Source organism: Sceloporus occidentalis, unplaced genomic scaffold, assembly GCF_023333645.1.
Source record: "Sceloporus occidentalis isolate IW3139 unplaced genomic scaffold, rSceOcc1.0.p SCAF_5, whole genome shotgun sequence".
In the NCBI taxonomy this organism is placed as follows: domain Eukaryota; kingdom Metazoa; phylum Chordata; class Lepidosauria; order Squamata; family Phrynosomatidae; genus Sceloporus; species Sceloporus occidentalis.
Genome location: NW_028316985.1, coordinates 133,232,632 through 133,245,905, shown reverse-complemented (window position 1 = coordinate 133,245,905; position 13,274 = coordinate 133,232,632). Strand labels below are relative to the sequence as shown.

The window sequence follows — 13,274 nt, the reverse complement described above, 5'->3', positions numbered from 1 at the left end:
CCAGTCTGGTGGGCTTTCTCACAAAATTTCATTTCAGATTACAGTTGGCCCTTCTTATACACAGATTCAAGCATCCATGGTTTGAAAATGTTCAAAAAAAGTATAAATTTCACATATCAAACCTTGATTTTCCATTTTTTGGAAGGGACACCATTTTTCTATGTCATTATATTTAGTGGGACTTGAGCATACAAGGATTTTGTTATACACGGGGGATCCTGGAACCAAACCCCAGCGTATAATAAGGGTCCACTGTACTTTGTATGGTTCTTTCTTTTCTGAGCGGATTTTCTATAAAAAAAAAGAGAGATCCCAGTAGTTCTTCAGGTGTTGTTGATTTAGCTTAATGGCAGACTACATTCCACAACTGATAAATGTATAGTTTGTACTTGACACCATTTAAAAAGAAAGTCAATAAGAAAGGAACAATAACTCTTGAAGTAACTCTAGACAAGTCGTGGATGAATTAGAGGAATAAAATGTACTGTTCCTATTCAGCCTTAATAAGAAAATGGAAGAGCTGAAATGTGTGAAATGTAAGGATAAAATGTTTGTGTTAATTGTTAGGGTGGGATTAATGAATTCAAGCAAACAGCACAACCTTTTTGGCTTATTTAATCAGTTATAGAAATCTGAGCCTATTTTCAAATTAATGAAGGATTATGAAACTTTTTGTTTGTTTTTTCTTTTTGGTCCATGTCCAGAAATTTGGACTGGTATGCAGCCTTATAAGTACTAACCTGCCAGAATAGAATTACCATATATACTAGTCTATAGGTCGACCTCATGTATAAATCAAAGGCAGGTTTGGGGGCCAGAATTATGGATTTTTATATGACTCATGGAGAAGTTGATGGTAAAACTTAGGGGCATGTAACAAAGGATGTAAAAGATGAAGCAAAGGAAGAAAGAAAGAAAGGGAGGGCGGGGAGAGGAGGGGAGGGAAAGAAGAGAGAAAGGGTCTGGTGGATGGCTGCTTGTCTTCCCCAGCTCCAATGGGAATGATAAGCGCGCCCTCCCAAAGAATCAATTCCAAAGAGGCCCCATTTTCCTAGTGGGAACGCAGGCCCTTTTGGAATTGATTACAATAGCAGGGCAGACCCAAATCAGGACGCAGGTTATTCCTTCAGTGGGAATGGGCCCAGTGTAAATCTATCATGGAGGGAAGTAGAAGACAGCACTATACAGTTCGCTCTCCATATCCACAGATTCTCTATCCATGGATTCTACCATCCATGGCTTGAAAATGTTAATCACAATAGCAGCTTCATTTATATACAGCTTCATACTGAACAAAGCAGTCTCTGAGTGGTTTACAACTGTGAGCTAATTGCTCCCAACATGCTGGGTACTCATTTTAGTGACCTTGGAAGGATGCAAGCCTGAGTCAAGCTTGAGCCCTGGCTAGTATTGAACTCACAACCTTATGGTTTTGAGTGAGTGGCTGCAGTACAGGCATTTAACCACTGCCCCAACACATATAAACTCCAAAATGCAAATCTTGATTTTGCCATATTATATAAGGGACACCATTTTATTTTGCCATTATATTTATTGAGACTTTAGCATCCACAAATTTTGGTATCCATGGGTGGGGAGGAGCTTGATACCAAGGGCCCACTGTACCAAGTAAATCCTAAGATGTGAAATGCTATCCTGGTATAAGCCACTTCCATTGATTCACTATTTCACATTGTAAGAGAAGGAAGAATCAAACAAACATTTAACCTAATGTAAAATTCTGGTTGAACAAGTTTTTTCTCAATCAGTATTTCCTCAGAGCATTCCTTTCTTGCTGCATTCAACCTGTTTCATGGTATGTCCAAAACCATAAGGAGTATTATGAGCAGGCTTGTGCTATTTGTAAACCCCCTCCCCCAAATCTAAATGCAGCCCACAAGAATTTATTGTGGCTTGCTATAGCTGCTTGTTTGCCCTGTGTTTCTGAAGTTCCAGGTAGGCAAACAAACAAAAATATTTATTTAGCCCAGGGGCAGGTCTGAACAATGTTTTATCCATATGCAAGGCACTGTACAAGGTTGGCAGAACATGTTCAGTTTGGTGGTCAGTTATGACAGAATGGTCTTCAGTGTCATCTGGAAAGGTGCTATCATAAGCTGGAAAGGAAAGAGCTGATTTCACACATAATGCTGCATAATGGCTTAGTGCTGTATGCAAGAGCTTTGGCTATATGATGTGGGGAGCCGTCTGTTATCCCCCCCCCCCAATAATAGGGACTAGTGACTAGTGCCATATTTGTATTCTTTGGCTACAACTGTTTCTTTCTTTAGTTTTTTGTGGGTTTTTCGGGCTATGTGGCCATGTTCTAGCAGAGTTTCTTCCTGATGTTTCGCCAGCATCTGTGGCTGGCGTCTTCTTTCTTTCCTGGAAATTCACCAGGCCGCCAGTGGCTCAGGGCCTAGTGTCAGCCCAAGGATCAGCACATTTGGGTAGCATTGTTCTAAACATGTAGTTCATCCATATTGAGAAATTACCCTTGTGAAACTGAACTCCCTTGAAGTCCTAGCTGAGCAGAAGAAGAGTAAAGTTCAGGTTTATTCTCATTGGACTGTACCATCGTTGATGAGCAAAGCAGGCCAAAGGTAAATTGTGGTGTGGAACTATGTGTAGAAATACTTTGCCCGCATTGCTTTTCATCATCATTCTTTATTTGTTTCTATCCCTTTCTGCTTCTGCATCTGTTTCTTCACCCTGCCACCTCCACTGTTATGAATCTATTCTTGTGGGCGAACGTGGTTGAAGTGGATCTGTCCACCATCTTATCACAGGCCCTGTGTAGATGGGCCCTTTGCAGCATATCCACGACGTGCTAGGGTTGCCTCGGGGCGGCACGTGCACACGTCCCACAACCCTAGCATGTTGTGCAGCGCCATACAAACGGCACGCGCAATGATTAAGTTGCAGCTGTGCCGCCTACAAATGGCGCTGCGCAGCTGTGACGTAACGGAACTGTCTCTGGCGCTTTGTGGCACCACAAAAAGGAGCCGCTTTTTGCAGCTCCTTCTTTGCTGCGCAGCTGCGCAGCACCATTTATAGGCTGCGGCTCTCCTGTGCAGCAAAGAGTTTGGCAGTCTGCACCCCGCCACAGACTATTAATTACATATCCTTTTAGGACAAGCCCTGCTTGTAACAAAAAATGTTGCTGATGTGTTTGGATCATGTAGCTTCTATTTAGGCTTCAGTAAACAATAAGAAACTTAATGGGGGGATGCACCTTGTCCCTTGAGTCTTGAGTAGGTCATGATGTTCCTCTTAGCTTGAGCCCGAAACACATTTTTCTAATTCACTCCTGTTTTTAGCAGAAGTTAATTTTCAGTCTTGTTTATTGAGAGAAGCTAATAATGCAGTCCTATACATGTTTACTCACTGAACTCATTGTGATTTAATTCTGAGTTAAATAGGTTCAGAACCTAAATGTCATGTCTTTATTCTTTTCTCATTAGACTATTATCTATGCACCTCATACACACAGACATAGCGAAGAGAGAACACATAGCAAAGAGAGAGTTTTGTTTTGTCTTTCTGTAACAATTCAAATTAATTACAAAACTACTGATATTATTCAGACAGCATACTAAACTTTGGCTTAGGTTTGCTTTGACATTTTTTTAAAAAAAAATACAACTGGCTTGTGGTTGGCTAGAAAACTAGACCACTTTATTTTAATTTGCTAACTAAACAAGGGCATGGTTTGTCAATCAAGAAACCATGATTTTGTGTGAGTTTCCAAACTGTGGTTTATATTAATAATTGTTTGGTTTCACAGGGCAACCAGTGATTCTTGTACCCCGTGTAGTGAAATTTATGATTGCTTGATCTATATCTAGAAGCCAACTAAAGTTTAGATGCTAAGGTTGTCTATGCTTCAAAAAGATAATTTGGAATGATGTTTGAGTTCAGATACTGTCACTTAAAAAGGTATTTTGTTCACTTTCTGGTTTTGTGTGTAATTTATTTGTTTTATTTATTTCTCCATTTTCTCCAATTATGGGATCCAAGGTGGCTCTCACAGAGTATCATTAATATCATTATCACATGTACAGGAAACTGCCACTTATCTGACAAGTTAGGGATTGCAGCACTGTCAGAAACTGGATCTCATCCACACTGCAGAAATAATGACACCACTTTCACTGCCATGGCTCAATGTTATGGAATTCCAGGATTTGTAGTTTTGTGAGAGATTTATCCTTCTCTGTCAGAAAGCTCTGGTGCCACAATAGCAATCGCAGATTCACAGCAGAAATCCCAGAATTCCATAGCATTGAGCCATGGCAGTTAATGTGGAGTTAAACTAAATTATTTCTCTAGTACAGATGCAGCCTTGAACAGAAACAGAACCCAGGTAGGAAACATGAAGGAATTATGGTGGCTTGCTTGGGACTGCTTCTGTGAACCCATGCACACTCCTAGCAAAATGTCTCAGTCAGCTTGGTGCTTTCCCCCCTTCTCAGTTGACGTTTCAAGCAGCATGTGTGTGCATGATTGATCCCAAGTAAGCTGCCATAGGACAGAAGGATTGATGAAAGAGCAGACGCCTTGATGGATTAATGGAAATTGTCCTTAATTTGCAAGTGTCAAAAAGCAAATTGTCAGATAATGGGCTGTTGGGGGGCAGGGAGAGCTTTTCATATCATTAATATGCATTTATCTGTTTTCAGTCTAGATCAGTGGTCCCCAAACTGTGCCCTTTAAGTGATTTTGGATTCAGCTCCCAGAAGCCTCAGCCATAATGGCCAATCGTCTGGGATTCTGGGAGGTGAAGTCCAAAATTCCTTAAAGAGCACAGTTTGGGGACCAGTGGACTAGGTAATTGTTTGTTATATGTGATCTGGAACCTTTGTGTAAGTTATACATTTTATATTTTTATCTATTATACATATTTATATGCAACTGAACATAAAACATGCCACATATGGAGGCATCACTAGGTGGGTGTGGATTGCACTGGGAGTGTTCACCCAGAGGGATTGGCATGGCTATTGGGCTAGCAAGAAAGGCCATCACCTCCTTTTCCTGCTTGCTCAGCAGCCACAGCAGACCCTAAATGGGCCCTCCAGAGCCTGTAGGGCTACCCCACTCAGGGCCAGTGCCTTTAGAGTCTGGCATGGTTGCTCTCTCAGTGAGATTCTGAAGGCCCTTGCTGGGGAATGGTGCCGTCAGAGTCAGACATGGCTGCTGCTGGGTGAGCAACCACTCCAGACCCTGAAAGGATGCTCTGGAGGCTACAGCGCAACTCCCCTCAGCAGTGATCTAGCAGGTGCGGACTGCACTGGGAGTGAACACCCAGAGGGACTGGCACAGCTATTTGGCCAGCAAGAAAGGGCATTCAAGGAGAGAGGGAGGGAGGGGGAAGGCCAGAATAGTTCCCCTGCACCAGGTGACACCAGCCACAGTGACACCACTGGCCACAGGACTAAAGAGTATAAAAACGCTCAGAAATAAAAAATTAAAGAATGTAAACTAGAAAAAGAGAAAAACAAATGCAGTTTCCAGACCATCTCTAAAGGAAGCTTCATATAAAGTACTGTGAAACAATTCTGTTTTGAGATTTTGAAACATCAAGTACTGTAGTCAGCACGTCTCAGTCTTTGAATTACCATAGCTGCCATATCAATTGAAATGGATAAATGGTTGTCCAAGTCACTGAGTCCCTGTAGGCCTGTAGTAACAAAGATGGATCCAGAAGCACAATCATGCTAAGCACCTAATTCTTTGAGGGGGCACCTCTGTTCATAACAGAATGGTCTCTTACCTGCAAACTACTCATTTACAGACCCTCTGTATCATTTAGGATTTAGTTTATTGTCATTATCCAATTCACCATTCTGTTTACTCATTGATCCAGAGTATGCCCATCTATATCTGCTCCAGACATTATGGAGAAACAAAGCTATATCTCTAATATACAGATGAGACTTGGCTTCATTTGTTCCGACTGCTCCCCAGTGACTTCATGTAGATATTAAAGAGTTTGCAGCAACATGCATAAATGCTGGGGGTGAGAAGGACTTCCCAAATGCCATTTTTGGTGATTTAGACTAGAGTTTAGAACAATTATTGAAGTACAGTGCCTCCAGCTTCATCCCACAAAGCAGTTACAGGAGTATACTATGGTCAGTGGTATCAAGAGGTACTGAGAGATCAAGAAGGCAAGCCACATTCTTCTTGTGCTTTTCCATCCACAAGTGTGACCAAATTTGGTTCAGTCCTGTATCCATGCCTGAATCCATGTGGAAATGTGTCGTAAATAATCTATATCATCCAAAAATGTAAGCATTTACCCTAAAACATTTCCTAAAAATGGAATGTTTGTATCAGTAGTTGCTACACACCATTGGCTCAAGTATGGGCTTTTCAGATTAGTCATACTACTGTTTCTTTCAAAAATAGGCAAGCAGCAGTAAGCATGCTATAGAACTATCTAGTCATACCCTGTCAGGTAGATTACATAAAATGAGAGCAACAGGGATTAGGAAGGCACACGGTTGTAATGCTGTGATCACCTTGTTCAGGTCATCTCCTGAGAGCAGTGTTATACAGGGATGGGAATGACACTAAATATCTCACTGGTACCATAGCCCATTTTGACAGGTGAAATTTACTGCTATGAATATTGTATTATGGCATCAGTATAAATTTATTAAAAGCAGAAAGATTCAGAAAGTACAAACAGTAGTAGCTATTGTTGGATGTATATTTGTGGGTCCTGCTTTTAAACTGCTGGTTGCAATGTACAACATTGTATACGTAGCCTCTGCCTTTTGTACTGGTGCTCTATGTTTTTGTCCTTTCTTGATGCTGTAACAGAAGCACTTGCTCTTTGAAAATGAATAATTAGGCTAGGTAATGAAATTGTGTTTGTCAGCTTGCTCAGTCTTCTGTGTACTTTGGAGATTTTTCATCTTCTATATGATCCTTTCTTGCATTCCTTCCCTCTTTCCTTCATGGTCCTTCTCCAGCTCCCTTGCCCCCCCCCCTTTTTTGCTGTTGTTGTTTGGTCATTGTGAATTATTCTGAAGCTTAAAACTGTGGAGGGAGAAATTGTTCATAATATGTAGATGGCATATAATCACCATGCAGCTTTTGGTATCAGACATCCACTAACTAAATAACAACTGTGTGTGGGAGACTAGTATGTGGTGCCATCGTGTTTATATTTATTTGTAAGTAAATCTCTCTGATTTCTGTGGAATTTGTAAGTGTGCCATGGATTACACCTTTCATTATGTTTTTATGTCAGTTGAGTGAGTGCAAATGATGTACCATACAGACACATTGAACTGCACTGAGTTTTTTGTTTTGTAGATGACAGATTCTTCTTTCTCTTTTTTTTTTTTTTGAGTTAGTGTTTCCTCTTGTTCTAATCCATTATGATTTGTGCTTTTATTACAATGTAATTTAGTCCGTGCATATGTATTTAAGTTAAGACACTGTGATTCAGTAGGTGAACCCGTTTGTCAGCCTCTTTTAAAAGATGGAAATATAAACATTGGGATTTTTGTAAAGCTCTCAAGGGCAGACAAACATGGCTGACTTCTCAGGGCTGATATTTTTACGTTAAGTAGGCCAGCGTAGTTTACTTTCGTGCATATGCTCTTAAACCAGTTTATTCTGTTCTGCTTCAGGCTTAGTCACCTTCAGATGTAGCAAGCTTTATAGATTAAGGCTGCTGTTCTACCTTTAAACGCTCCTTGGTTGTAGCCACTAGCAACCAGGCTGCAATAAATTCCCTTTGATGACATCATCGATTGTGGAAGAACCGAGTTGCTGCGACAAGCCAGCACACACTCCAAATCCCAATCGAATATGGCAGCTTCCCAGCCTGCCGTTGTTCTATAAGAAATGGCTCACTTGTTCTGATCTTACAAAGGCTCTTTTTATTTCTTACGCTCATGGAAATATCTTCAGATCCTTATTTGCCATATGATGGGGGAGGAGGAGATGACATTCCGCTGAGAGAGTTGCATAAAAGAGGTATTGCCAGTTTATGTTGTGGCTTAGTTCCTTGTGTGTCTTCATATGTGTGTGGCAGGTTGCTTTCAGATTCAGAGGAGAAGTTCTTAATTGCTTTTTAAAATGCTGCACTCCCCCTTCCCCGCTTTCTTTCCTTTTTCTTTTTGCCAAGCCCTTCTAGTGTGTATTATGCCACAAAATCTAGGCTGCGCTGGCTCACTGGCAGGTGTTCTAAAAATTATTATTAAATTAGCAGATTAGTTTTGCTTCGGATCACATCAGCTAGCGACTCCATCTTCAGAATCTGGCATTCTTTTAAATGAAAACAAACCCCGACCATTCTCTTTTACGTAAATCCTGAACTAAATTAGTCCATAGTAATGGCTGCCCATTGCAAAACAGACAAGAGTTAATCAAGGAAGCTGTTTCCTTTCTTCAGTGAACTTAAAGGGAATGCTGCTTGTACTGGGCTTTGAAGTTTCTGTACGTGCTTCTAGAGTTAACTCCTTCTTGGCAGCCTGGAAGCTTGGTGCAATATGAATTTACTGCATGAATCAAAACAGCCATTTTAATCTAAAAATACAGAGGTGGTATACAGAGGGTTTATTCTAATTCACAAAATGTTATATATTTTTAGAAAGAGAAGAGTAATACAATTAGTACAATTATCTTCTGCCCACTAAATTATTTTCATTCCATGGTTTGACTGTTTGGTGAGGTTATGGATGCTTCCAGGCATTTTTGGATGTTGGCTATTTTCAAGGTATTTGAGGGGATTGACCGTACAAATTCCATGCACTCCAATGTATGTAAACCATTTGAGAGACAGTGCCTTTCTTCATTACTACGAATAGCAGACATGCCTTTTTTTAGAGTCAGTATGGGTGTCACACTTCAGATGACAAGGATTATTGTGCAGAACAGCAGACAAGTTTGTATCTGCCTGGCAATACTGCTTCCTCCTTCCAGTTTAACAGTGAATCATATCGAACCAGTGGAGCAGGAAGCTGCTGCCTAAATCCAGCTTATCTGTGAGCAATTTTTGTATTAAAAGGACCAAGTAAACCACAGCAGAAAAAATAAATATGGCCATATATGTGCCTCTATGTGTCTATTAACTCTTAGGACCGAGTTTGCCTTGGAATTGTATTTCTGTTTACTGAGCTACGTGCTTCTCACTTGAGCCTCCCAGAAAAGCTGGCTGAACTAAAAATAGAATGTTAGAAGTGTTTTCCTATTTTATAGGATAGCTTGTAACTAGAGCTTGAGATAGGCTACTTGCGAATTTGCACAAAAATCACTTTTATGTATTTATGGCAAATTGCAAGTTAGTAATCTTTGTTTGGTAAATTTTACTACTGTAAAGATGTAATTATTTCATGAGAACATACAGTCAACTTTTGCTGCATTTGCCAATTTGTACTCTGTCCTTCCTAAGGTTAGTTGTTTAAGTCTTTTGATCAAGTTGTCGTTCACATTATGTTTATGCTAAAATAGTAAAACAGCAAAGGTGTCAATTAGTTTTTAAAAACTTCTTTGGGGTTTGTGATAGTCTGTCTACTCTTTTAAAATGTGGAACCTTGTACTGATTTGGATATTCGTCCCGGCCGACACTTAAGCCATTTTTATGCAGATATTCATTGGAAATAATTTGGCAGTGCTGTGTTCACTTTTTGGAATGTTGAATTGAAAGCTTCTGAGTAAAGATGTATAGCATTGGGCTGCACTGGCACTTCTTAGTAGATGATATTGGGCAGGTCTGGTGTTGCTGTTTGAGTGCTTCCACCATATATAATGATAAAGCAATCAGTTTTCATATTGTTAACACGTGTTAATTCTATAGTGAGTCATGATAGCGAGTCCAGTTTGAGTGAGGAGAAAATAAATCTAAAAGCAGGAATTTTAAAAAACTGGGTACAATTCATATGTAAAGGCCACTGACTAGTCTCAGAGATGCCCTTATAAAACTTGTTGGCAGCCTCTGAGAAAACTGATCTCAGACTGTTTGGAGTGTGCACATGACAGTGATACAAGCAAGTAAAAGCGTCTCATAGGTTGCAGTTGTTGCTCAAGTTATTCCAGTAATCAAAGAACCTTTAAAACTACTGTTAATTTTATCAGAAATTGTAAAATGGAATAATAATCAATAATACTTTAAGTTCAGTATCGTACACAGAATTATTTTTCTTCCAGCTTATTTTAAATATTTTGTTTGAAGGGTCAAATTTAGATCTTGTGCAACTGGTACAGGTATGTTTGTGTTGAGCCACTGCTAGAGAAGTGTGTGTGTTTGCTGTGTCATTGTGAAGTTAGCCACCTTGAATCCCTATATGGGGAGAAAGGTGGGATATAAGTACTGGTAAATAAAATTAATAATAATAATAATAATAATAATAAATTAGAGGATATAATTGAAAGAAATAGTACTCTGTAAAGATATGACTTTAGTGAAAGACCAGGGCATTTCTTGTATTTCAACTCTTGCAAATGTTTATGAGAACCTATAACCCTAATACCAGACTTTGAAAATATGAACCCTAAAGAACAGGATAAAGTGGTTATGGATGAGGAGAAATCAAGTTACCAAACTAAAAGGTGGGGCTAAACTTGTATGTCAGATATGCATGTATCAGTCATGTATATGGAGACTAAAACATTAAATATGTAAAATTCTATGGTACTGCCTAATTTAATTTGCTCTTTTTGTTTGTCCCAGATGGTTGTGTAAATAAAAACAATTTCTTTTAAAAAATTACATTTATTTATTTGATTTATATCTCCTTTCTTGCTGTGCAGGATCCAAGGCAGCCTATAGCATTATTTAAAATAACACACTTAAAACAGTCTTTATACAAACATTTTAAGAAAATTAAATTACAGTTCAATTAAAATTAAAGACTAAAACAATATAAAAATGCAAATCATACTAAAAAAAAGATTTAAAAACATAGTCACATCACAAACTCTCTTACATGGATTTTAAGCCAAGGGCCTGCCTGACTTTTTAGGGAAAGCAGTTGGAGGTCAGCTGAACCTCCCATGAGAGGGAATTCCACAATCTAGGAGCAGCCACTGAGAAGGTGTTCTCTTGGGACCTCACCAAACATGCCTGCGATGATGCAGTCCTGACTGTTGCTGAAACCTGGGCATTCGGGTTCAAATCAGAGTTCAGGAGTACCCATCCAATATAGGCTGAATCACTATTGCCTAATCTGCCCCCTGAATGACCAAAAGCATCTTTGTCTTCTCTGGATTCAGCTTTAATTTTTTTGCCCTCATCCAGTCCATTACTGACAACAGGCACTAGTTTACCATGGAAATGGATTTCTTGGAGTTACATGTAAAAAGAGAGATACACTTGTATGTCACCAGTCTACCAGTGAACTTTGTGCTCCAAAATGCCAGATGACCTCTTTCAGCAGTTTCATGTAGATGTTAAATAGCATGGGGGACAAAAGCGATCCTTGAGGAATCCCACAAGCCAGCCACGAGGTAGTTGAACAGGAATGCCCCAGCACCATCTTCTATATTCTCCCCTCCAAGAAGGACTGGAACCACTCTAGAACAGTGCCCTCAAGTCCCATCCCAGCCACATGGTCCACAAGAATACCATGGTTGATGGTACTGAAAGTCTCTGAAAGATCTAACAGAATGAATAGGGACCCCCCCCCCCTCAGTCCAGTTCCCTGCATAGGGCATCCACTATGATAGCCAATTTAAATAATCTTTTTCATCCAGGAAACCCTGTAGCTGTGAGGCCACCAGATGCTCCAGAATCTAAAAAGGAATGTTGCACCAGTAGTTCTTTAATGTGTTTGGGTTCATTGAGGACCCCCCCCCCAATAAAGACCTCATCACACACTCAGCCACAGTGGAACTCAGCCTTGCTGTAGTGAGCCATTCAGAATTTCCCTTATCCCTTCAGCCAGTCCCCCTCAGGTTACTGTGGTAAGACATCATCTGGTGGCTCTCCAAGTATCCAGCGCACATCCCCAGGCTGTACAAATTGAAATAACTCATGATGATTATATTCACTGGATCTATAATAACCACAGCATCCAAGTTGGGGTGGATCCAAGCTATTTTATATGCAAAGTGCCATGCAGATTCTTCACAGTGTGTTCCAGATAGATTATCTGCTGCTCTTATAGGAAAGAGCATAACAGGCCCTTGTCTACCTGAGGCAGCTTCACTGGATGAAACATGATACAGTACTTTGTCATTCTTTGAGGTACCATGTAGGCGGCATTCATTTGCTTCAAGCATAGGTGCAAGCATGTTAGAGCTACAAGATTGGCTAAAGTCATGTTCATTAGATCAGCTTCTGCACAATTTTCAACATATTTCAGTTGCAGGTGCAATGGACATTGTCAGTATATGGATATTAAGCAGCAGGTACTAATGACTGAATCTAAGTCAATAACCATTACATAGAAGACAGTTTTCTTATGTGATAGTGCTCTTGATTAATATGAAAGAGTTTCTTTTATTAGGAAACAAAGAATATTGTAATATCAGGGGCTAACTAAAGACATTTGAAATTTTGACACTACAAATGAATTTGATTATCTGTTGAAAAGTTGATTTCCTGTTGAATTGGCACATTGTTGTTGGGTCAACCTCAACTCATGGCACCCCCGTGAATGAGATACCTCCAAGCCCCTCCGTCCTTAACTGCTCTCCTCAGGTCCTGCAGGCTCAGGGTCGTGGCTTCCTTGTTTGAGTCTATCCATCTGCTTTGCGGTCTGTCTCTGTTTCTACTGCCCTCCACCTTTGTTAGCATTGTCTTTTCTAGTGAGTCTTGTCTTCTCATAATGTGCCCAAACTAAGACAGACCCAATTTAGTCATCTTGGGGCCCATAGAGACAGGCCAAAATAAAGCTGCTTCAGGTCACTTTGGAGGTAATGCTATTTAAATTACACACACATCTTAAAGAGGCCAGAAGCTGCATCAAAGCTGCGCCCCAGTCCTTAGGACTGGAGCATGCCTTTGGTGCAGCTTCTGACCTCTTAGGACACATGCATCAGTTAAACAGCATACCTCCAAAGTGACCCGAAGCAGCTTTATTTTGGCCTGATTGTATGGGCCCCAAGATGACTAAATTGAGTCTGTCTTAGTTTGGCCTGTCTGTATGGGCCCTTGACTTCCAGGGAGAGTTCAGGTTTCATCTGTTCTAAGACCCATTTGTTTTTCTTTTTGGCTGTGCATGAATTTTTACAAGTGTATAAGCCCAGTTTCATGAAATCCCATGCTGGCTTTAGAAAGAATGCAAGAAGTCATGTTTATGGCTTATAAC

General features: G+C 40.1%; 1 protein-coding gene across 7 annotated transcripts in view; it reads left to right on the top strand.

Moving 5' to 3' along the window:
- Positions 1–13,274, top strand: part of LOC149312843 (H(+)/Cl(-) exchange transporter 3) — a 60,125-nt gene that overhangs the window by 7,517 nt on the left and 39,334 nt on the right. The window contains exon 1 of one of the 7 annotated variants that reach the window (XM_089525495.1): positions 7,788–7,998. The exons of 5 other annotated variants lie outside the window; for them this stretch is intronic. In XM_089525495.1, coding sequence (XP_089381621.1) covers positions 7,917–7,998 — 82 coding nt within the window. In that variant the 5' untranslated portion in view covers positions 7,788–7,916. Of the gene's footprint in view, positions 1–7,787; positions 7,999–13,274 lie in introns of those variants that run through there. One more of the 7 variants, XM_089525502.1, reaches the window with a different exon arrangement.